General features: G+C 41.7%; 1 protein-coding gene and 1 long non-coding RNA gene across 3 annotated transcripts in view; one reads left to right on the top strand and one right to left on the bottom strand.

Moving 5' to 3' along the window:
- Il20ra (interleukin 20 receptor subunit alpha) overlaps positions 1-20,152 on the top strand; it is a 29,708-nt gene extending 9,556 nt beyond the window's left edge. The window contains exons 2-7 of one of the 2 annotated variants that reach the window (XM_048354167.1): positions 5,666-5,801; positions 9,696-9,874; positions 11,309-11,484; positions 12,293-12,434; positions 16,620-16,759; positions 19,308-20,152. In XM_048354167.1, the coding sequence (XP_048210124.1) occupies positions 5,666-5,801; positions 9,696-9,874; positions 11,309-11,484; positions 12,293-12,434; positions 16,620-16,759; positions 19,308-20,078 (1,544 nt within the window). In that variant the 3' untranslated portion in view covers positions 20,079-20,152. Of the gene's footprint in view, positions 1-5,665; positions 5,802-9,695; positions 9,875-11,308; positions 11,485-12,292; positions 12,435-16,619; positions 16,760-19,307 lie in introns of those variants that run through there. The other variant, XM_048354168.1, reaches the window with a different exon arrangement.
- On the bottom strand, positions 17,041-24,509 carry LOC125357331. The gene is made up of 3 exons (XR_007212126.1): positions 24,497-24,509; positions 24,126-24,135; positions 17,041-17,572 (listed from the first exon to the last, which is right to left on the bottom strand). It is a non-coding gene; the product is annotated as an uncharacterized LOC125357331 (long non-coding RNA).
- Positions 24,510-25,215: the final 706 nt, after the last annotated feature.

Raw genomic sequence — 25,215 nt, 5'->3', positions numbered from 1 at the left:
ACACTAGCAGCCATCATGTGTGCGGAGGGTCACAGAGTCAGAGCTGGGCTCACAGGCCGTCAGACAATGGAAGCAAAGATGCTTCTTTCTTTTGGGGCTGGGGATATAGCCTAGTGGCAAGAGTGCCTGCCTCGGATACACGAGGCCCTAGGTTCAATTCCCCAGCACCACATATACAGAAAACGGCCAGAAGCGGCGCTGTGGCTCAAGTGGCAGAGTGCTAGCCTTGAGCGGGAAGAAGCCAGGGACAGTGCTCAGGCCCTGAGTCCAAGGCCCAGGACTGGCCAAAAAAAAAAAAAAAAAAAAAAAAGATGCTTCTTTCTTACCCTTAAATTGTCATGTGAATCCTGTTAACAAGGTAGGTGGAACCTCATTTCACTTAGATTTTGATTCAATAATCTTATCAGTACTACCAGGTTAGAAAAATGACTCTTCGCAACTATAATGTTAATTTAAGATTGTCTTTGTAGTTTTTAAATTTGAAGTTTTACCTAAAAATGCCAAACATTTTTGCAATATCTTTAAAACCATCAGAGAACACGAATGATCAAATTGTTTTGTTTTATTTTGTTTCTCTGTGTGTGTGTGTATGTGTGTGTGTGTGTGTGTGTGTGTGTGTGTGTGTGTGTGTGTGTGTCCTGAACCTGGGACTTGGACATAGGGCCTAGGAACTATACCTGAGCTTTTTTGCTCAAGGCTTACACTGCTCCACTTCTGACATTTAGGGTGTTAATTGGAAGTAAGAATCTCAAAACTCTCCTGCCTGGGCTGGAGATCGAGGATTATAGGCTAGGATTATAGGCCTGAGCCATCATTGGGTGGTTGGCCAACTTGCTTTTTAATTTTTTTAACATGCTCTTTCTATTCCTTGAAAAAGAGAGTTAATTCTGCTTTTGTCTTTCATTTGTATCATAAATGGGGCAAGGTGTGGTGCTACATACCTGTAATCCCAGCTACCCGAGAGATAGAGGTAGAAGGATCAGGCTTGAAGCCAGCTGGGCAAAACTAGGGGAAAACAGAAGTTATGTGAAAAGCAAACTGAAAGCAAAAGGATAAGGGTATGATTCAACTGGTAGAATGTTTGCCTAGCAAGCCAAAAGGCCCCAGAGTTTAAGCCTGTTATTGCAAAGAGAGAGGGGGAAGGAGGGAGGGAGGGAGGAAAGGGAGAAGGGAAGGAGGGAAGAAAGGAAAACAGAAAGACAAGTATTCCTTGACAAATCATCTTCTCTTCACTTAGTGTCCCCAGCACAGCAGCTCAGAGCGAGGTGCAGCTCTGCTTCTTAGGCTCTGCTCCAGCCCATGGCTGTCTCCAAGCCAGCACCCTGGCCCAAGCTCCTCCCCCTCTGGGGTTACTTCAGGGGCTCACCTTCCCCTTCTGTTCTAGCTCCCATCCAGTCTTTTCTCCCCATCATAGGGAATATGCAGAGTCATGGTGCCCCCTGCTGACAGCTTCTTTACCTTCTTGGTGACTTTAAAATATCCAGACTCTTTCCCAGGTTTTTCAATGACTGGGGAATCTGGAGACTTTCCTGGGCCAAGTTGGGTGTGGTGCCCTCAGCGTTAAGGTTTTCCTAGTTAGTCATAGGTGGGATTGACTATATTGTACTCTACCATGAGCTAGCCATGAGTTCAAGGCTAAGGTGAAACATGTCCAACAAAAAAAAATTAAAACTAATACAGATAGTCAAGTTACTGCCGACCCACTGAAAGTAATCAAGATCTATTTTTGAAATAAAATATTTACTAAACAAGAGACAAAGTGGCCTGTGCCTAAATCAAAGCAAATGACTATAATGGCTTAATTTGCTCTGATTTAATAAAAGGGCAAGGAAGGGGGCTGGGAAATAATCAGACTGTGTCACGAGGAGAGTATACTGTGTATCCTGGTGAGATGCAGAGACAAGATTTGGCCTACTTTGCTCATTATAAGCCTGCCACTAGATAACACCTGATTCATTGAAGAGACTATCCAAATCTCATATGCTTTTCTGCTGAGGCAATGAAAAAGTAACATTAATCCACTAGCCACCAATGGCTCACACCTGTAATCCTAGTTACTCAGGAGGCTGAGATCCAAACGATCACAATTTGAAGCCAGCCTGGGTACCAATGTTTGTGAGACTCTATCACCAAAGTAATCAGAAAAAAGCAGGGCCGGAGGTATGGCTCAAGTGGAAGAGCAGCCTAGCAAGTGTAAGAACTTGAGTTCAAATGACAGTACTGTCAGGAAGAAGGAAAAGGAAGGAAGGAAGAAAGGAAGGAAGGAAAAAGAGAGAGAAGAAATAAATGCTGTAGAAGATAATATCTGTGTAGATTTAACATTGGGAAAATATATGTCGATTCTAATATCTAAGACTACTTATGATTTCTATCTCCAAATTCATGTTGCAACAATCCAGAACATTCCATCTCCTTATCAGTTCCAAAAAGTCATGTCTCCCTCTATGATATTATAATGCACTAGCTACTTTTATTTTATTTCCTGCAAGATGCTAACGATTCTGCCTATCCTAGGATCATCTAAAAATGTGGGGGCTGGGAATATGGCCTAGTGGCAAGAATGCTTGCCTCATATACGTGAAGCCTTGGGTTTGATTCCCCAGCACCACATATGTAGAAAATGGCCAGAAGGGGCGCTGTGGCTCAAGAGGCAGAGTGCTAGCCTTGAGCAAAAAGAAGCCAGGGACAGTGCTCAGGCCCTGAGTCCAAGGCCCAGGACTGGCAATAAATAAATAAATAAATAAATGTGGAGCTGTATTTTAAACCTACAGAGATCATAAGGCTTTAGAACAATTTTAGTGTTCTTTTTTGTTGAAGGGTTGAAAATTATTAGTTTTCAGTGCTGACTTCAAAAATATGGTTTAAAAAAACTAGGACCACATTTTGAACAGGTTTATATTGACCCAATTTTAAAAACAAAGTGTGACTGAAAAAATTAAAAAAGAATTAGGACCTAGTAATAACACAAAGCAGTATTGAATTACTGCAAATGATTGGCTTGTATGGTTTCCAGAATGTGCCAGTACTAATTAATATGTGATGCATGCATCCCAAAAGCTAGAAGAATCAAAATCAAAGACATACAACAGGCTGTAGCCTTTGGAGACTCTCTACTCGTACCACACACATACCACACTCATGCTGAACAGCAGTGAGCAAATGAGCTGACCATGTTTCTGTTTGAGTATCTCACTTTCTTCTTAAAACTGAGGCTGGGCCTGTGGCCACCCCTGTAACCTTAAGCTACTCAAGAGGCTGAGATCTGAGGATTGCATTTCAAAGCCAGCCCAGGTAGGAAAGTCCCTGAGACTCTTTTCTCCAATTAACCACCAAAAAGCTGGAAGTGGAGCTGTGGATCAAGTGGTAGACCACTAGCCTTGAGGGGGAAAAAAAAAAACTCAGAGACATCACCCAGGCCCTGAGTTCAAGCCCCAGGATAAGCACCAAAATAAGTAAATTAATTTAATTAAATTAAACTAAGAACTCTCTTTTTAAAAAAAAAATAATCAAGGTAAAATGCAGGAAACAGTACAACTAAACCACACACACACACACACACACACACACACACACACACACACACACACATTCACAAAGGCTCAACCACCTAGATATTAAGAGCTTCTTTTGCTCAGAATCTGGATCATATTGCAAAGTTTAATTCTAAAATCATTCTTTCTTTTTTATTTGTCTTGCAGTAATACAATACTTCATATATCTCTAATATTATCAAAGGATTACCCCATGCTCCAAGTTAATTCCTTTCTCTGACATTAGTTCCCTCTAATTTAAATAAGAATTATAGGTCTTAGCCAAGCAAGAATGGACTCAGCACTGAGCTAAATTTTATCCTAAGTTTCTATTTGCAATATCAAGACTATGGATTTTCTGGTATTCTAGTTATAGAATATGCATATGGGAAAGATGTGTTATTCATAAAATCAGGTTGATTATTACTTGGGAGCTTTGATCTCTCCAGTGTTTTACATTAATATTTTGATTCATATATTTCTTACAAAACTGTTTTTATTCTTTTTAATTCAAGCATTATCCTTGGTTGTAAGAGTGGCTCAGTGGCAGAATGCTTATATAGCATAATCAAGGGCTTGGATCCATCTTTGGGACAGCAAAAAAACAACCAAAAAAAAGGATCAATCTAGCATCTTTTAGTGTGTGTGTGTGTGTGTGTGTGTGTGTGTGTGTGTGTGTGTATGAAGTGGCACTATGGCATAAGTGGTAGAGCACTAGCCCGAAGAGCTCAGGGACAGCACTCAAAGTTCAAGTCCCATGACCAGCTAAAAATAAAATATTTTTCCCATATTTTCAACCTATCTTATTTTAATACATACATATACACATATATATATCCTCCATTTCCTTTTCTAATGTTTTGATAGTTGTTCAATTCTTTATCATTTCTTCTAGAGAATTTCTACAAATTGGTCTTCTAGGACACAGTTTTCCTTACAGTGCAATTATATAGACAGCAATATTTAACTGAACTGTTTCATCTCACTGATTCTCTTTTGTATAATTTTTATTACCTTTTTAAAAATAGTTGTACAAAGGAGTTGCCATTTAACAAAGCAGTTTGTGAATATAATATCATCGCCAATGTCACCTCTTTCAACATTCTTACTCATCTCTTCCTACCTACCCCTTCCTTTACTCTTCTTAATTTTGTAGGATATACATTGAATTCTTGTCTGCATTTTCCCCTTCTTCTCCTCTTCACTCATCTACCCCTTTCAAGTACCCTCTGCCTGGTGTTTTATCTAACTTTATTGTATAAGTTAATAAATCCAACTCAAATCTAGCCTCCCATTCAGAACTCTGAACTTTGGTTTTTCAGAAGCATTTATTCCCAATTTTCTTTTTCATAACCATGTAAGTTCAATTTATTTTATCTATTCAGGTGTACAAATACCAAAAATTATCCCAAGCTTCTCGATAACTGCTGGATTTGAATAACATCCACATGCGACTCACAAAAATTCAGCATATTTTTCTGCCTTGTTCTTCAAAACGGGCCTCCAGTCTAGGAGGTGGTGGGCAGTTGGAATTATGGTCCCCACTTTACAGGCGAGAAGGCAAGTCATGTAGGGGGTTGTTTGAGGAGTACAGTCTCCTGTGCAGGATCCCAGATTTTATGTCTAGTTCTGAAACATAGGCTTGTGCAGTTATCTGTTGGTACATAACAAATTACCCCAAAACTTAGGGATTTGGGGCAATCATTCTGCTAGTCTCACTTTGGCCTTCATATAAAGAGGCTGGAACAACCACAGTAACTGCATCCAGGCCCCTTAATGGAAAGGCTGGACTCAGATGGGACACTGGGACCACTGAGCCTCTCCTTCACCTGACTTCCTGCCACAGTCTCTCCAGCAACATAGCTGCTGTTTTATATGGCAACTCAGGGCTCTCAAAGACACCAAAGTGGAAGCTTTCAACCACCTCCCGGCTTAATCCCAGAGTCACTTATGCCACATGCTCTTGTGCAAGTGATCCACAGCCAGCTGGGGTTCCAAATGGAGCCAAGTACGCAGCCTGAGCTTGGGAAGACATGGTTTTGGGGGGCCATCTTTGGAGAACAGCTATGTACTCCAGGGATAGAATTTTCCTTTTTTTCCACTTAGTCCATAGATCCTCTCTACTTCTTTTTCAGTGCCCTGTGTTTCTAGTGGGGTGCCGAAACCTACAAATATCACCTTCTTCTCCATTAACATGAAGAATGTTTTACAGTGGAATTCACCAGAGGGTCTACATGGAATTGAACTTACCTATACTGTCCAATATTTCATGTAAGTTGGTTTCTTTTCATTCTATTTTATAAACATGAGAGCCATACTCTTGTCTGTTATGCAAAGATAAACCAATATTTATAGTCGTGAGGTTGGAAAAGCTTGGGATATTTTATCTTAACTTTTCTTGGCACTTTTCTTATGAGTTCGGTCAGGAGAAGTTATTTAAATGGATAAAAGAAGATGGTCAGAATGTTATTCACTGGCTAAGCAGCAAGGCAGTTTACCCACCCCTGCAGGCTTATTGGAGTTTTAGAGTAAGTAAAACAGTGCAGAATTCTGTGTCATAATTTGGTCCTACATTTTGACTTTTCAGCTCTTCTTCAAAACTCATTGCAGGTGAGAAAGAATTTAGGACAGATAGGCAATGTCTATCTCCCCAAAAAACAAGAGAAATGGCTTCAGCCCATACCACTAAGTGATGCAACTCAACCAATAACTGTAGAATCCAAAGTAAAACAAGTGCAGAAGTTGATAGCTACCCAGGGCCTTCATGAGTCCGAACAGCAAAAAAAAAAAAAAAAAAAAAAATTTCACAAGAATAAGTACTTTGGGGCTAAGAGGCTCACCTAACAATTAAGAGTGTGTACTGCTAGCATCTCTACCACCAGAGACTGAGAAAATGTTCACATACAGCTATAGTTTGGTGTTGGAGAATGTCAGAGAAGGAGGAGGTAAAATTGAAGTGAGAGTCAAGTGGCCTATTTATTTTAGGGGTCCCTGTCACAGCTCAGAAAGAAGCCTGCAAAGAGACAGGTACAGGAGAGGAAATTAACTGTGGCTAGGAGGCAGCTTGGGAAAGTCATGACCTTCCAAGGACGAAGAAGCCTCCAGCAGCCCAAACCCTGAAGTCAGATCACTCCCCAACAGAGAGAGTGATAGAGTTGATGAAAGAGTCTCATGTACTTTCCTACCCAGGCTAACTTTAAACTACAGTCCTTAGATCTCAGCCTCCTAAGTAGCTAGGGTTATAGACATGAGCCACTGGCACCGGATCAAATTAGTGGCAAGGGGTGGGGGGTAGTCTTTGAAAGAGAGATAAAAATGAAGTCAGTGAAAGGCTTTAGGGCTGTCCATTATGACTCATTTACATGAACCCCATCTGGGTGATCAGGAGTTTCTCAGGAGATGGTATTTTAAGGAAAGTGAGCCCAACTTTGCCAAAGAAAATAAATGGCTTCTGAGCACCCTCTCTTCTTTATTTATTAGATGGCGCAAACAGCTTATTCTATCATTTACATTTTTATATGTTTTATAAAAGACTTAGAATCATTACTGCTCTGTGAGAGCAAATAATTTAGATTATAACAATACCTAAAAGGAAGCTTGACTGGTGACCGTGCTGGTGCCCCTGGGTATGGAAGGTGAGCAGTAAGGACCCAGGCCCCCCAATTCCAGGGCCAGAAGTTTCCCAGTGCTGCTGTGAAGTCAGCCAGCCCTGTCTCTGGCCAGGCTGTCAAGTGAGCCAGATGAGCCTGGGAAGGCCATGTATTTCTGTATATTTGAGTAGTTTGTTTCAAAAGGGATATTTTAATGAAAGTTTAAATTATATCCACCCAAAGTATTTAGTGCAGACAGTAATGGGCCCTGCCAAAAGCACGAACTTTGGTGTCAGAGAAAGGTGGTTCTGAACGCAGATAAGTCTTTAATAGTCATGTGAATCTGAATGGACCCTTTAGTCTTGCTGAGCTCCAATTTGCTACCTGTAAAGCAGAATGAAAATAATGGGAACTACTTCCTAGGATCATTATGTAATTCAGTGAGTTCAAGTTTGCAATCCTGAGCACTGTCTCAAAGCATGATGGGCAAGGGCTAGCACATCTACAGAAACAGACACCGAGGTCCCTCAAGACTTCTTTTTGTCTCGTGTAAATGTTATTAGTAGAATAGTTGTTCTATGATTCATTTGCTATCTTTCATTCCAAATCTAGAAAAGAGCATTTTCTCCTTTGTCAGCAGCTCTCCTGGGAAGGTACCCTTCTGTTGACAGATTGAGAAAAGTATGAGGAGGGGAGGTCAAACCACAAGGTCAAATGTATTGGTGGGTCAAGAAATCAATTTGGAGTGACTTAGTACGACTAGCATTATGGCTAATGGAAAGGAGTGGAATAATGTGGAGAGGTATGGAATAGAAAATAACCAGCCATGTAGCATGTAGCAAAGCTTGGGTATTCTCTTGTGAAACCTTGGTTTTTGTATGTTAGATATATGTATATGAGATGTATGTATATATGTGAGATTTATGTATGTATGTGAGCTGAGTCACACACACAAAAAAAGTTTGCATTCGGAACTGTTGCCACATCCTGAATAAGGAAGACCTCCTCAAACTGTGGAGGTTGCCATATTCCCTTTATCAAAATATACTTTTGTGAGAGCTGTTTTTCTCCCCTCTACCCCTCCCCACCTGTAGCTGCTGTTTGCAACTCGATTTTGTACCCGTTCTTCACATCTTTATGTTCCTGCAGTTTGAGCACAGGCTTTGCTTTATATCCATAGATAAGTTCATTCTTGCCTATGATGCCTTTGATGCGTAGATTACATCGTTGATGCCCCAACTGCTTCCTTCCACTTTCACCTCTCCGGCAGCAGCCCTTCACTGAGCATCTGCATTTGGGTATTCCATACACACCTCAAGAGCAAGGTGTCAACGTGAGACTCACCTTTCTCTCCTCCTGTCCCACCCTTCTCCATTTCCCACTCACTCTTCTTTAACGTTCTTTATTTTGGTAATTTTATTCTGTTCTACTGACTTATCCAAAGCATAAAGAGACGTCACCTTTAACATCTTGATTTACCTTAGCTTAAACACACGCAATCACTCTTTCCTATCTCTTGATAAATTTCCCTTTTGTTGTTGTTGTTCTTTTTTATTCCATAGCCACAACCCTTGTCTAAGTTCCCTGAATCTTCTATCCAGACCACTGTAGTATTCTCCCAACTGCCTCCCAGGCTGCCACTCCTAACCCATTGCTTTCTCCACAGGAAACCATGACATCTAAGCCATGCCCCTTCTCTTGGCCCCAGAGTCCCTGTCCCAGTCTTTTCAGTGGCCTCCCATGCAATCCTATGTTTTCCGTACTAGAGTCTCTCTCTTCTGAAAAGTGCAGAGATATTGCCCCCCTCACTAAGTGCTATGAAAGTTGGCGGGGGAAATACCAGTATTGGGGATTGAACTTAGGATTTGTCACTCAAGGTTGGCACTCTACCACTTGAGGCTAGCACTCATCATTTGAGCCACTTCTGGCTTTATTCTTTTTTTTTTTTTTAATAATTGGAGTTAAGAGTCTCATGAATGCTCCCTTCCCAGGCTAGCTTCAAATAGTAATCCTCAGATGTCAGATCCGGATGTTGTGTTTTTAACAAAGGAAAAGAAAATTAATATGAACTACCAAATCAATGTCACCAGTCATCATCACTATCACTTAAAATGTAGATTTTCTTGTGCTCTCCAACCTAGTGAATTATCCCTAAACTCTTAATGCCTACTGGGTTTGAAATCTTATGAAAATGTCATGGTACTTTTTCTGACCTCATATACATAGTGGACCAGTAAAAATTTTGATAAATACTAGAAGAATTGATCACACAATTCATATACACTTTACTGTAGATGAAGAAGAATAAATATTATACATGTTTTCAAAATGTACTACCCTCATTACAATTCCAAGGAAAGAAAGGTGATTACAGAAGCTCTGACTCATGTTCCTGACAGCTAATGAAAAAAAAAAAAACTTTCCAGGAGCAAAAGTAGATTCCTTTTTATCTCAATGACAGGCACTTTTGTTTTTCCTGAACAGGTCTTCCATTCAATTTTACATAATGAGTGGTTTTTTTAATTGTAAGACATTAGGGACACTTGTTATTAACTCAGAGTTTCCTTGTAAGCAGATATGGGCAAAAGAAATGGCTGAGCAAATCTGATTGCAGACATATCAACAGGACCTACTGTGATCTTTCTGCTGAAACTTCTGACTATGAACACCAGTATTACGCCAAAGTTAAGGCCATTTGGGAAACCAACTGTTCTGAGTGGGGTGAAACAGAGCGATTCTACCCTTTTTTGGAAAGTAAGTAATGTCACTGCCTGTTGCATATGTATTGATCTCAAGTTAATATGACCTTTGGTGTAGCTGTCTTGGCTCCATAGACAACCTTGCCCCAGAGAAAAGTGTCTCTTTGGCTCTGGTCTACACCAGCAGGTATGGTGGCCAGCCAGCATGCTTTACTTGGGGGGGCATCAGAGTCTCATCAGTTAGCGAAAAGTTCTGCCAAGAGATCTCTAAGATCTCTTCCAGCTTCAAAACTAAGGACAGATGCCAATACTATCAGCCTTTGATTTTGTTTTACTGTTTAATGGAATGTCACCACCAGCTAAGCATGGGAGCTCAAGCCTCAGCTTAGTTATTTGAGAGAGACAGGTAGGCTATGTTACGAGATCAACTCACACATCAAAATTTTTGAGGCTCCATCTCAACCTATGGCTGGGTATGGTGGTATACCCCTTATACCAGCTATAAGAGAAGCACAATGGACACAGCAACCCATGGCTGTCATCCTCAACAACATGGGAATGTATAAATAGGACTGTAGCATAGGCAGGCCCAAGCATAAAGTGAGACCCCACTCTGGAAGAAAAATGCAAAAGAGGACTGGATATATGGTTCAAGTGTAGAGTACCTCCTAGCAAGTGTGAGCCTTGAATTCAATTCTTAGTACCACACCAAAAAAAAGCGCATGTCTTGTTTGAACTTGGTAATGCATTGGAGTATAATTCACAATTCAAGCATCATCTTTCTTCAATTTGCTTTTATAATTATCCTTCTTTTAATCCACGGCTGATTCAGCCATGGACCTTGTGCCTTCTTCAGTACTCTCCCAGATTAAAGGTCAACAAACTACAGCCTGTGGACAAGACCCAACCCCTTCTTTCTGGTTTTTCTATAGGCCAAGAAATAAGAATGGTATTTGTATTTTAAATAGTTTTAAAAATAAAAAGAAGATATTTTGTCACATGTGAAAATTAAATTCAGATTTCAATGTCTGTTTATAAATAAAGTTTAATTGGAACAAGGGCCAGGTTCATTTGTTTACATAGTTATGACTGTTTCTACACCATTTCCAAAAATGGGTTGAGACAGATCCTGTGGCCTGCAGAGCCTACAACATTTATTCTCCTGATCTTTGTGATAAACGTTTACTGGCCTCTGTTCAGGGTCACTTTAATCCCATCTCTGATTTTCCCATTTATAAAATTATGTTAATGCTACTTAGCACCAACTTTATTAAGTTTCTGGAAAGCTAAAACACATTTGATTGTATTTATCAAGATCTTATATTGACTATGTTACTAGGAATTAAATAAATACAACTTGGTCCTGCCTTAGTATATGCAGAGGCACCTCCTGACTTATAAGGTGGATTCAGGTCTTTGATCTAAATGGGATTGAGTTGCAGCCTTTTCTAAGCTAAGCATGATAATGCCTTCTCCCTTCCTCTTTAAGCACAAATTGGCCCACCAAAGGTTTCTCTGGCTACTAGTGAGAAGTCCATTTCTATTGTTCTATCGGCACCAGAAAAATGGAAGAGAAATCCAGAAGACCCTACTGTTTCCATGCAACAAATATACTCCAATCTGAAGTACAACATCTCTGTGTATAACACTAAGTCAAAAAGAACGGTAAGCCTGAAATGGCATGGGGCATGTATCACCTTGTGTAGCTAGTGCTTGGACATGCATTGGACAAGCTAAACCATTAACTTGTAATCTGATGATTTGATTTTCTGTGTGAGAACCCAGGACCTGACAGTACATAAAAAAAAATGCTAAGCAACATACAGTTGAAGCTGATATGGAATCAATTTCATAGACTTCAGATTTTTCCTAATAGAACCCCCCTAACAATGCACAATGTTGCTCCGGGAGCATAGAGCAGTAATACCTTTCACTTGGACGAAGAGCTTTTACTCATGTAACATCTATCAATCATGATCCACGAAAGATTTTTTTAATGTTAGCAAGCCAGGGGAGGTGTTCAAGCCTGTAACCCCAGCTACATGGCAGACATAGGTAGGAGCATCATAGTCTCGGGCCTGACCAGACAAAAATGCAAGACCCATTATGAGAAATAACTAAAAGCAATCAGAGCTGGAGGTGTGGCTCAAGTGGTAGAGAACTTGCAAGTACAAAGTCCTGAGTTCAAACCCCAGTATTGCCAAAAATGTCAATAAGAACACAGGAAAACATTAAGTAAGATATCCTGTGTTTTTATTAGAGCTGTCCTAAAATTGGATCAATTCCCAACCATGGTCTGCTGGGCTTTTAAAGTAAAAGGGTGTTTTGGATTTTTTTTTTTTAAAGAAGAGGTAAAAGGCCTACAGTGATAGTAAAGGATCTAATGGTGTCTCAGCCATTGTTTCCTTCTAGAGTTGTCTGGGGATGGTTCAGGATCGCTGGCTGTAACTGCTGTTTGCAATTCTCTCCCTAGTGGTCCCAGTTTGTCACCAACCACACACTGGTGCTCAGCTTGCTGGAACCCAGCACTCTGTACTGCATCACCGTGGAGTCCTTCGTCCCCGGGCCCCGTCGCCCGGCTCAGCCATCTCAGCAGTGTGTCAGTACTTTGAAAGGTAAGCACCAAGAAAATGTAGTACACAATGGAATTCTATGCTTCCATCAGAAAGAATGGCATTGCCCCATTCCTAAGGAAATGGGAAGGCTTGGAAAAAAATTATACTAAGTGAAGTAAGCCAGACCCAAAGAAACATAGGCTGCATGGTTTCCCTAGTCTGTAATCATTAGAGTGTGCCTATACATCTACAAGGAAACCCACTGGATAGTAAAAAGCAAATGATTACACCTGGATATGATTAATTAAAAGGCACTAACCATTCACACAGAAAACAAAGGAGGATATTCTTAGGAGGGGATTGCAAGGGCTCAATAGCTATGTGCATATTGAAGTAGGGAGGCTGAGTCTAAGTAACTTCTTTCAGCGATTCTGGTGCCTCTTGCTGGGGAGATCAGATTGTCCACTGCCATCTTGGCCACATGGTGCATGGTAGGGTCTAGTATCTTGTCTTCATGATGGGGAAGGTGAAGCCGAAGCCTCCTGGGTGATGGGTGTGCCTGGATCCCTGGATCCCTGGGGGGAGGGGGGCAAGCACTTGGCTGTTAGGTTACTAAACCTGTCAGTCCAGTGCCTGGGACTGCGAGCTTCCAGTGACCCTGCCCCCTGACCTGACCCTGGTTCGGCCCAGGCCAGCACTGGCACCATTATGCCATACAGTATCTGTCTCCTATCTCCTGGTTCTTCTCCAGTTAGCATGAGTTTGGTTTGCTGGTATTGTTTTTGTTCTTTCTTTCCTCTCTGTCCTCATGGCTGTTTTCTAACAGTGTTAAGTGTATTTGCTGGCTGCTGGTCTTTGAGACAGAAGTCCATCAGGCAGTTGCTGGCCTTCTAATAAAGACTCCAAGATTCAACCTCTCAAAATGTGGCTTCTCTGATTTCTCACCTTATTAAAATGAACTCCAAGAAATGGAAGCAAGAAGTTTTTTTCTTGTACTGTTTAGGAGGGGTTTTTTTTGTTTTGTTTTATTTTACTCCCTTCTTCCTCAGTTTTTGATTTCTGTTTTCTTTGTCTTGTATGTAAATTTATCTGATTGGAGGAAGGGGAAACAGAAATGGTGGGACAAAGGGTGACCCAATTCAGCAGTGAAACCCAATAGACACTATGTTGTACATGAATTATACAAACAGGAAGGGGAGGGAAGTCAGGAGGGGAAAGCTAGGAGAGAATCAAGGTGGAGTGATGCTGTTCAAATCATTACCTGACTTGTGTAACTATAACCTCTCTGTACATCACCTTTACAGTAAATTTAGAAAAGAAAGGTATACTCCAAAAATTCTTGGCTGGTTTGAGGAAGGAAATTGTTTGTTTGTTTTAAAAAAAAGATGGACAAATTCATATCTAAGGGTAGCAGTTGGAGGCAAAGGTAGAAACAGCCACCACTGGGATGTATTGCCTGGGACCCTGCCACAGAAGTTGGCCAGGGCTGGGGAATGTTGTCAGCTCCTTGAGAATTCTCAGCATGGTCCCATTTCCCCTGCCAATGTTCTTCTTGCCCTCCCATGGCTTCCTGCCTTGAGAAATAACAATGAAGAACTTTTACACATATTTTTTTTCCTTGAAAATTAGAATCACTGATCTGGAGGAGTTCAGTGGACTTCAAAAATATCCAGCAACTTTCTTGTGCCGAACCAAGGCATTATTCTGCAAACACTTGAAATCCCAACTGCTTTTGCTCCCTCTTGGGAATACCAGTTACAGGCCTTCCTAGCCTTCAGGATCAGCAAAACAGTCATGCCTCCATTTCTCTTCTAATAGCTTCTCTCTCTTTTATATTTGGCACCTCATGTTTTCTGACCTGGGTCACTAGTGGTGAAGTCATTCAACCCTATGTAGAATCATGGAGTTGTGAGCAGGGTATTTGTTTATACTCTTTCTGTCCATAGAGAGAGGAGAGCTTGAACTCAGACTCTGAAAACTGAAAGAAAACAATCCTAAGGTTTGCCCACAACCAGTGGTTTTTAGTCCAATACTCTTCTGCCTTTCCCTTTTAACAAATGCTCACCTTAGCCCGGGGCCCTAGCTCTATTCCCTGGTATGCCCTCAGGCCTCCTATTTTGAAAGGAGTAGGAGAATGCTCTGAATACATATAAAAAGTTCAAAGCTTTATTATTGAATCCCCATCCTTACCATACCTTTTCTTTGAAATGAAGGATTCTCTACCACTTTGCAGTTAAAGGGAAGTGCCAAACCAGCAGAAGGGAAAGCAAAAACAAAGCAGATTGAAGAAACCATTTTTGTTTGGAGGGGAAAAAGTGTTGTGTGTGCAAACAGTTTGTTCGGTGCCAAATGGTAGGAATGAATTTCCAGGGGAAATCATATACTGCATTGGCAGAGCTGAAACAACTTAATTGCAGATGAAATAAGCTACTTCTGGTAAGCAGATGGAGCCTGCTCCCTCACCAATGTAGGAAAGGGGACAGAGTAAAAGAGACCGCCAATTCCGGTTCTGAGCTTGCCCTGACATTCTACCTAGGCCATCACCAGAGATAACTTTCCAAGACACTACCTCCTAGAAAATGTGTATGATTTATTTGAGGCTATTCCTAAAGAATATTCCTTCTTAATATTCTTTGAGCAAGCTCCTAAATTCAGGTAAAGTTTATTAACTAGACTGTAGCAAACGTGCTAGAAAACACACTAAATGCCATAGCCATTGTCATCAGAACTCAGTTAAGAGGAGCTCAGGCCAGGGGCTGTATGAAGAGGACTAGACTGAGCTGCAGCCTACAGTAGGTTGAATTCACACATCTACAACATCTCCTGGCAGTCTTTTCTACATTACTATGCAGAACCTGCTGCTGATCGTGCTCTGTGGAGCCTGTTCAGGGTAGAAGAGCCTACAGTGGTCTCCCATACTGGGAAATCACCCTCAATGTCTGTGACACCTCTGTTTCCTGTCTGTAACTGAACAACAGATGGAACAGTGACTTTGCTGCATTGTCATTGGGAATATTCAGCAGTGCGTGTGGATTGCAATGCTCCTGTGTTGCACTTAATGATTTTTTTCGTGTGTGAAAGACTCTAGGGCAGTTACTATGTGTGCTAAGTTTGCTTCCTTTCTCTACTGCTGTATTTGTCAGAATTCTCCAGAGAAACAGAATCAGTAGAATGGACAGATACAAGAGAATAAAGAGTTGGCTCTTGTAATTGTGTAGGCTGGCAAGTCCAAATGCTGTAAGGTAGGCATCCAGCTAGAGACCCATGGCAGGAATGGGTTTCGGGTGTGTGTCCAAAAACCATCTGCTGACAGAATTCCCCAAGGGCCATTGGTCTTTTAGATTAAGAGCTTTAGTTGATTGGCTGAGACCCAACTACATTATCCAGAGCAACTGGCTTTATTCAGAATCTGATTAAAATGTTAATCTCATCTTTAAAAAAAAAAAAACCCATGCTTCTACAGAAACATCTAGAATAATGTTTTGCCAAATATCTGTGTACTATGGCTTGGCCAAGTTGACACGTAGCGTTAACCATCCCAATATCCAAGTACAGCTCAGACACTTAACAAATATGTGAGTGACAACGGAACCTAGACATCAGCTCTATGATATGGTTATAGGTGGGCCATGCTACTTTTCTCAACACTTTTCTCTTCATTGGGTCTTTTCCTTCCTCTTTGTATGGACATTCAGTCCACACAGGCCTATATCACACCAGGTCCTGGGAGGGTCATCACACTTCACTTGGAGGACTAGCTCCCTCTCCACACATTCCCTAGCTCCAGCCCTCCCTAGAAGGACTAGCTGACCAGTGCAACAAGGGGTGTGTTAGTGATGATCCATACATTCATGAAATACATGAAAAAGATGGAGTTCTGTGAGCAGCAAAGAAAAGTGGTTTGAGGAGCTGTGAGTTACATTATATGAGACACCTCACCTTCAAATATAGGAGCCATCGGGAATCTCGAAGCTAGATATAAAATGTTGGAGTATCTGATAAGTTGGGTTATTCATGTACCTTAAGGTCAAAATGTAAAGCGAGTGTAGAGTAACACTATGGTCAGAGAGACTAAGAATTCTGGGACCCCCTTACACTGAGTCCAACCTTCTCAATGCATAGATGAGAAAATTGAGTCTCTAAATATAGTGACTCTTCCCCAAACCTCTTGACCACACTCCTGTCTCTCACTCTCACAAAAATCATAACTATTTACCACTTCCCTTTTGTTTGTATTGTTAACAGATCAAACATCAGCATTGAAGGTTAAAATCATCTTCTGGTATGTTTTGCCCGTATCTGTTGTCCTGTTTCTTTTTTCTGTGATTGGCTACTCCATCTACCGATATATCCATGTTGGCAAAGAGAAACACCCAGCCAATTTGGTGAGTGCTTGGCACAGCAGGAATTTCTTTTATAGCAGCAAGCTTCAGGACAAAGCTACAACAGATATAATTGTTAACCGCAGAGTTGATTTACACTTAAACAGTTGAATATATATATATATATATATATATGGAAAGAGAGAGAGAGAGCACTCAGTGGTAGAACAGTTGCTTAGCTTCGCATACATGTTGCCCTCAATTTTGTTCCCAATATTACAAAAAAAGAAAGAGGGGAGGAGGGCAAGGAGAGAGGGAGGGAAAGAAAGCAAGCTAAGACTGAGGGCATGGTTCCAGGCGTGACTCAATAAGCCAGCTATACATAAGAAATCTAAGTGAGAGTGTGAGACCCTGAGTTCAAGCACCTGGTCTGGCACGAGCACAAAACAAGAAGATATCATTTCCTTCACTTTGAAAAGACTTCATACTTAATGGTTAGATTGCATAATCCTACGATATATAGATGAATTATGACACAGTCCCTACTTTTCTTGAGGTTCTGCTTAGTCACCACATTGAATTTCAAAGTACATTGTGAAGGAAGATAAAAGCAGGCCCTTGGGGCTTGGTTGGGGGAGCACAGGAGGGTACACTGGGGAATCAAATCTCATGCCAAGCTTGGTTATGAAAGTAGGCGTTAGGACACTTACCATGGGCAGAGGGAGGGTAAGGGGAGAGAAGAGACATGACCACACATGAACAGCCAAAAGCAGATATTGGCTGGGCACTAGGAGACTTAGGGCACTGCTCTAAAGAGTATGGCTTTGTTCTGTCACAGAGAAACCTCAGTACGATTTTAATTTAAATTTAGTGTTCCTTTTTCTTGGGCAGTAGTAGGTTCAAATTCTGGGCTTCACACTTGCTACATAGGTGCTCTACTGCTTGAGCCATGTGTTCATTAAGGTGAGTGTCAGAGTCACCTCTGAATCTTAGATCCAACTAGATATTTGTTCTAGGATAACTTTAAAAGGAATAAGACTAGAACCAGAAACGCAGCTCACAGGCTCTGGCAATTGTTCAGGGGAGAGACGATGGTAGTCCAGGAGGGGAGAGTAGACCATCAGGCCTGAGATGGAATGGAAACCACAGTTAAGGGGCACGGGCCCAGAACGTGGCCACTCAGCACAGGAAAAGCAAGCAAGTAGAAGGAACCAACTTGATGTACCAAACATCTGCTAACACATGCCAGAGAACTAAGCAGCACATGATTAACGTGAACCTTTTTCCCATGGGAATGATTAAAATATGTGTATTTGTACATGATACTCTACATGCACTTGTTTTGCTAGACCTGTTGGTACATTTTTCTATTTTTATGCTGGAATTAGCATCTTAATGGCATAGGAAGACTTTAGCTTGGAGAAAGATTCACAGGAGAATTGATTGCATACATTTCCCCCCCCCTCCCCCCCCAGTCCTGGGCCTTGGACTCAGGGCCTGAGCACTGTCCCTGGCTTCTTCCCGCTCAAAGCTAGCACTCTGCCACTTGAGCCACAGCGCCCCTTCTGGCCGTTTTCCATATATGTGGTGCTGGGGAATCAAACCGAGAGCTTCATGTGTAGGAGGCAAGCACTCTTGCCACTAGGCCATATTCCCGGCCCATACATACATTTTTTTTTAAAACTAGAACATTTTTAAAAGAATGAGGTTGAAGGTCCTATCTTAAAGTGACAATAAGGTCTGAACTTTAACTCAGTACTGACTGATGCCTTCTCAAATAATAGGCAACTTCCACATATCCCTACCAAATTTTAATCTCAAATTCAAATCCCTCATTTAGAGTCACCCTATCTGTCCTAAGCTGACAGATACATTTCCTTCTCTGGCCTCATTCCAGAATGATTTTTACATGGGAGGTTGTGTAATAAAAACCATCCCTGGTCAGGACCTATCTCCTTTATACTCCCAGTTTGCATATCTGCCCACATTTCACCTCCACTGTAATTGCAAGAAAGGAAGATATCCAGGTGACGCAAGCTTATCAACAAATACATAGTGAATGCGGTACTCTTAGTCTTTGCCACTCTCCCTGTGCCAGAAATTCTGATTTTGCAGAATTAACAATTTTCAATAGCTGGGCACCAGTGGCTCATACTTGTAATTCTAGCTACAAAGAAGGCTGAGACCTAAGGATTGTCTTTCAAAGCCAATCCAGGGCAAGAAAGTCCATGAGACTCTTATCTGAAAAAAAAAAAAAAAAAAAAAAACTAGAAATGGTGCTGTGGCTCAAGGGATAGCTTTGAGTGAAAAAGCTAAGAGACCATGCCAAAGCCCTGAGTTCAAGCTCCAATAGCAGCGCTTGCAAACCACACACACACACACACACACACACACACACACACCACAGTCAAGAGTGTAAGCAAGTCACCAGCAAGGGGAGGAGATGGCCATTTTGAACCCCATATGTGTGAACCACATGGTTTTCCATGTGTTCCAAGCATGCCTTCCTCTTGTACCTGAGTTGCTAAGACACCATAAATCCTACTTAACAGTTGTTTTTAGTATCTCTCTAACGCAAAAAGGTGGAAAATGTATCCTTCTCTCGTGACAGATTTTGATTTATGGAAGTGAATTTGACAAAAGATTCTTTACGCCTGCTGAGAAAATCGTGGTCAACATCATCACCTTCAATATTTTGGATGATTCCCAAATTTCTCAGAAGGATACAGTGGAAAACATCAATGACAGACCCAACCTTCCTGCGCCTGCGCCTGTGCCCAGCTGGAGTGGGGAGCCACATGCGGAGGAAGCGTGGGTGAAACACTTAGGGTACACTTCACCCTTGATGGGCATTCTCTGTGATGTTGAGGAAAGGGGTCAAGGGGTCTCCCTAACTCAGGAGGCGTGGCTTGGCGCGGCCACGCCCACAGAGGAGGCAGCCACTGACTACGAGTATGACATCCGAGCTGACATCTCCCTGGGGCCTGCAGAAGACCAGCCAAATGTGCAGGAGGAGGGGCCCAGACCAGGAACCTTACCTGTGCAACAGACAACCTTGGCACAAGCACTCCTGTACTCATACGCCCCCGGGCTCTGTGACTTGGAGCAGGAACGCACGGTCCCAGACCAGGGGAGGGCAGAGCCACCAATGACGCTGGTGGATTGGGACCCTCGGACCGGCAGGCTGTGCATTCCTTCGTTGTCTAGCTTTGACCCAGAGCCCGAGGACTGCGGACATTGGGAGGCTGACAGTCTCCCAGAACAGAGCCTTTTGTCTAGACTCTATGAGCAGCAGGCCTCCAACACGCCAGCAGAAGAAAGGGAAGAGTATCTCCAGGAATTCACGGAGGAATGGGGATTGTATGTACAAATGGAAAGCTAACCTAAGATGTTTCCTTTGCTCAGCAACTCTTGTAGCGTTTGAGTGCCCGCAAAGGAGTGGACCGTTCAAATGAGTGAACCGTTCAAATGAGTGAACCATCAGCATGTGCATGGGCCAGTGTGAGGATCTCACTGCTCTCTGCTCTTTACACTTGTCCGGGGCTGCCCGCTACCAGTGGTTGACCTACACTTGCAGGTCTCTTGCAATGGACAGTGAGTAAGGAGTCAGGGACTATTTGCAGGGCTGGGGGCAGACGTGACTTGCAAAGGTGTATTATGGCCACTCTCCTTAGTCTTTTTTATTCTCATAAGCATGCTTCTCCAGTTATTTTCTGGTTATTCCATGTGTATGTAACCCTGTCAAAATATTTCATAAAGATCATTCACTGTATACACATTGCTTTTTTCAGAACTTTTGTTTATGAGAATGATGATGAAATACTTAAAATAAGCAAATACCATTAAGTTGGCAGTCAGTGGGCCACACAAAAAGGCCTCAACCTACTACTTAACCATAATAATCCGTGTTTAGATGGATAAATCACGCATGACCCTCATGACATCATGTGCTTTGCCTGCCCTTTAGACCTTATGAGTACTTTTGGAGTGCGAACTTAGATAATTGCTCTTTGAGTGTCAAGGAAATGCCCTCTCTATAATTCAGTAGGGACATTTTGTTGTCCTTCAAAACTAACTCAAAAGAAAATGACATATTTTATAATCGAATATCACATTTATTTCAGGAAATGTGATGTTAAAAAGCCATTTGCACAATTATGAACTTGGACATATTCAGTAGTTGAAGTACTTTGTTACTATAATTAAATATTCTACTGAGATGGGCTGTGCCTTTAAGAGTCTTTAGAAGATGTTAGGAATGAATATCAGTAAGTAAACACAGGACATAGGAAAGAAATACTATAAGGCAATGGCTGCAATCCTAGCTACTCAAGAGGCTGAGATCTGAGGATTATGACTGAAAGCCAGCCCGGGCAGGAAGGTTCATGAGATTCGTATCTCCAACTAATCAGCAAAAAGCCAGAAATAGAACTGTGGCTCAAGTGGTAGCAAAAAGCTCAGGCTCTGAATTCAAGCCCTAGGACAGGTAGAAAGAAAGGAAAGAAAAAGAGGGAGAAAGGAAGGGAGGGAGGGAGGAGGAAGGGAGGGAGGGAAGGAGGGATGGAAGGAGGAAGGGAGGGAACAAGGGAGGGAAGGAGGGAGGGAAGGAGGGGAAAGAAAAAAGTGAATATGGAGAGAGTTTATTAAAATCTAAAATAACTTATGGTGATAACTGAAATATACCATGAAAGATTACCTTCTTAATTAAATTCCATTCACTGTTTTCTTCTCCACCACCACTTAAGAAAATTGAATCCTACAGGCACATTGCATATAATAGAATCCATGTAAGATTGTAGAAACAGCTATGGTTTATCTTAATACATGTTTGTTTTCATCATAAACTCATAATCCACTGATGCACTTTCAGGAAAACAGACATCATCCTTCTTTCCTTATTCTTATTTTTTGTACAGGCAAACAAGCCTGCTAGAAGAGATGGATCCGGGGTCATGGTTTTTTACAATTATCCACAGATCCAAGCAGCTTCTGATTTAATGGTTTAATTTAGAACCTAATTATATTTATCAGACTGTTCTGTTCTTGATCTTGATAGAAATGATTCTGCTGGCTTTGAAGAACAAATGCACAACGTAGGCTATAAATGAAATTTAGGACTGGGAGAGAAAGAGTTGTGATCAAAAGCAAAGCAAAGAAAATAATTGGTGATAGTTGGGCTTATTGATGTCATTCACAAAATATTGAACACCTACTATATTTTCTAGTCCTTGTCTGTGAAACATGAATGATAACTTCCTTAAGGCTGTTTTGAAAATGAACGCTTAGATTACAGAAGGCATTTGAACAATGCCTAACACCTGATGGGTACTATGTAAATACTAGTTCATTATTAGCTGCCAGCTCACAATCTTAGCATCAGGAAGAGAAGCCATTTAGACATTTGACTGTTTTGATTTGAATGTAGAACCTGACTTTGTTTTTCTCAGATGAAAGTACAACAGTAATTTGCTACCTACTCCGTACCTTCGGGTTGAAATCCTTCCACTGCTTAATCACATTTTCTGGCTTTGTACAAAGGATTCTAACTGAGCTGCTTTTCCAACTCTTGTCCTTCTAAGCACCTCAGAAGTGTTGAGCATTTTTCTTTGGTATTTGCTCCTACACAGAGAGTCCCTATCCTAACAGGAGGTCAACTTAAAATTGTTCAGCTTTCCCCACAGTGTGAAAGCCATACACATTCAGGAGAAACTTTACTTTGAATTTTGAATTCTGCTGTCTTCCTGGGCTAGACTAGAGCTATGGGTTGTGATGGGATGGGATCCTTTCTCCTGCTGCTGAGTGGGTCAGCGAGCCGCTCACCCTGCTGAGCCAGGCGATCAGGAGAGCACCAGTTGCATTGCCAGCCTCAGGAGGCTAGCTAGGGGATGCTATGATGAGGGTGAGCCACCCTAAGCCCCAGGTGTTGTTAAAGGCTTCCTCCCTAAGAGGGCACTGCTAAGAGGTACTGTGGCTTTTAGAAGGTGGAGCCTAGTGGGAAGTCCTTATGTCATTGGGCTGTGCTGTCAAAGGGAATTGTGTAACCTGGGTCCCTGGGTCTCCGTCTGCTTCCTGGCTTGCTCCCACATGCACACCTGTCAACATGTCCCCTCCTCAAAAAAGGTTCAAACTCATGAGGTTGCCTATAGCTAGGCTTTATGTCTCCATTACTGTGAGCACAAATAAAACCCTCTTCATTTCATAAATAGCTGTGGTGGGTGTTTTGTTACCGTGATGTGAAGCTGACTCATCCAGTGCATTGAACGCATTTCCAAGTTGCATTTTCAGCTGCTGCTGGATTTGTGAGGCTACGGCCCCATCATAAGCCAAGGCACAGCTGTACATTCACACACGAGTGTATGACAGACGTTCTTGCCAATGGAAAGTCCTGTGTTTCCTATACTATGTCTGGGTGGAGCAGCTGCTCTGTACCTTACCTTACCTCTGTACCTTCACCAGGCCACACTCACTTTTCTGCATCCTGAGTCCCTCCATAGGTATGAAGCAGAAATGGAGCGTGAAGTTGAAGTGGCAGTCTTTGACAGACAGATACTCCCACCCCCCCCCCCCCGCCATCTCATCTCTATGCATTATCCAACCCAAGGATTCCATATATCACTTCCATGCTCCTCATGAAAATGGTCCTCATGAAAACATCTCTTCATGGTTCTATGTCCATGCCCATAAACCCTAAACAATGCCAGCCTGGAAAGTAAGTAAAAATGAATGTGACATACTGCCTATGGGAAGGAAGTGGGGAAAGGGAATTTGTCCCCCCAGCAAGGAACAGAAGAAAGATCGCATGTCTCCAGGCTGTACTCAGCTCCAAGAAAATCAGTGCAGCAAAGACATATTCTTTGTACAGCCTGGAGCTCAAGTCTGCCCTGGATGACGAATCTAATGAGAACATTCAACAGAGGGTTGATCAGCACGGATGGGCGCACCTGGGTCATAAATCATTCTCCCCGGCCTACACATTACCTCCCCCACATCTTACAGATGAATTTAAGCTCAATTATCTCACAGTTGTTTTGCTCTTTATTCTTTTTGGTTCCCTACATTATACTAACCATAATTCTTCCATCTACAGTTGTTTTTCAAAGACTTTGCTCAAAAACATGTGCCTGTTATTTTTTAGAAATTAGTAATAGCATGGTTAGGCTAATAAAATAAATAATAGCATGGATCGGTTCATATTTACATTCTAGAAGTTATATATTCCTATATATGCTAGATATTCATACATATGTAAGTTATATTAAGATATATGAAGATATAAACATTTTCATTGCAGATTAGAAACACATGGGGCTAATTGGGTTTCCTTGGTGACAGGTATGAGCTTTAACACCTTGGCTGGGCTAAGAACTACCATTACTCAAAAAAGAATACTGAGGAAGACCTGTATTCACACCAAGTTCTGAACTACCACTGTCTTTTTGCTACTTGCAGGTATTGATGAATTAGTAAGTAATAAAATCTCACTCACACAGTCCCATTTATAAAAGTTACCAAGTGTTACTACATCCCCTCCTCCAACCCTTTTACAGAAGTAAGAATGGAGCAGTACTTGGGCTTGAACTCAAGGCCTTGGGTGATCTCCCTTAGCTTTTTCACTCAAGGCTGGCACTCTGCCTCTTGCACCATAGCTTCACTTTGGCTTTTTGGTGATGAACTGGCAATAAGAGTCTCACAGGCTGGCTTTGAACCATGAACCTCAGATCTCAGCCTCGTGAGCAGCTAGGATTACAGGTATGAGCGTACCCTTGCATCCTGCCCTTTTTTTATAAGTCTAGCCCCAACTGGTTTCAAACTCTTCATGAGCCTCCTGCTTCAGCCTTTACTCTGCAGCCAGCGTTGACAAGACATCCTTATGAAGCAGCTAATCATCAACCTCTGCTGACTTTGAATGGTTTGTCTTTTACCCTGAGGCTAACTGTTCCTTTCTGTAATAAGCTTGCCTGGGCCACACATACTAGCAACCATTAGCACACAGAATATGTTTATTTTTCCTGTGTCTCATACTTCCTGCCAGCCTGCTGCCACCAGGACCAAAATGAAAAATTGGTGACATTACAGATCTAAGTAGCACTTTCAAGTAGAAACACATTTAATCCAAATATAACAAGGAAATTTAGAAATTCAACATTTGAAAAACAAAATTTTAAGTATAAACTGAATAATTAAGGTATTTGTATGAACAGAAGTATAACTGAAATATTTCTTGATATCAACTAAACACTAGTCTAAAGAACCAGAAGTGCAAACAAGGAGCAAATCTTAATCTCAGCTATTTGAGAGGCAGAAATAGGAGGCTCAGGGTTCAAGGCCAGACCAGACAAAAAAGATGAGTGAGAGCCTGTATCAAAGAACAAACAAGGACTAGTAATTCAAGGCCAGCCCAGGATAAAAGCAAGACTAGGAATAAAAGCAACACTACAGAGAAAAGGATTCAGGGAGTGGTTGAGGTGGTAGAGCATGTCTAGAAAGCATAAAAGGTCCTGAGATCAAAACTCCAATAT

Source organism: Perognathus longimembris, chromosome 9 (genome assembly GCF_023159225.1).
Source record: "Perognathus longimembris pacificus isolate PPM17 chromosome 9, ASM2315922v1, whole genome shotgun sequence".
NCBI lineage: Eukaryota > Metazoa > Chordata > Mammalia > Rodentia > Heteromyidae > Perognathus > Perognathus longimembris.
This window is presented reverse-complemented; position numbering and strand designations above follow the sequence as displayed.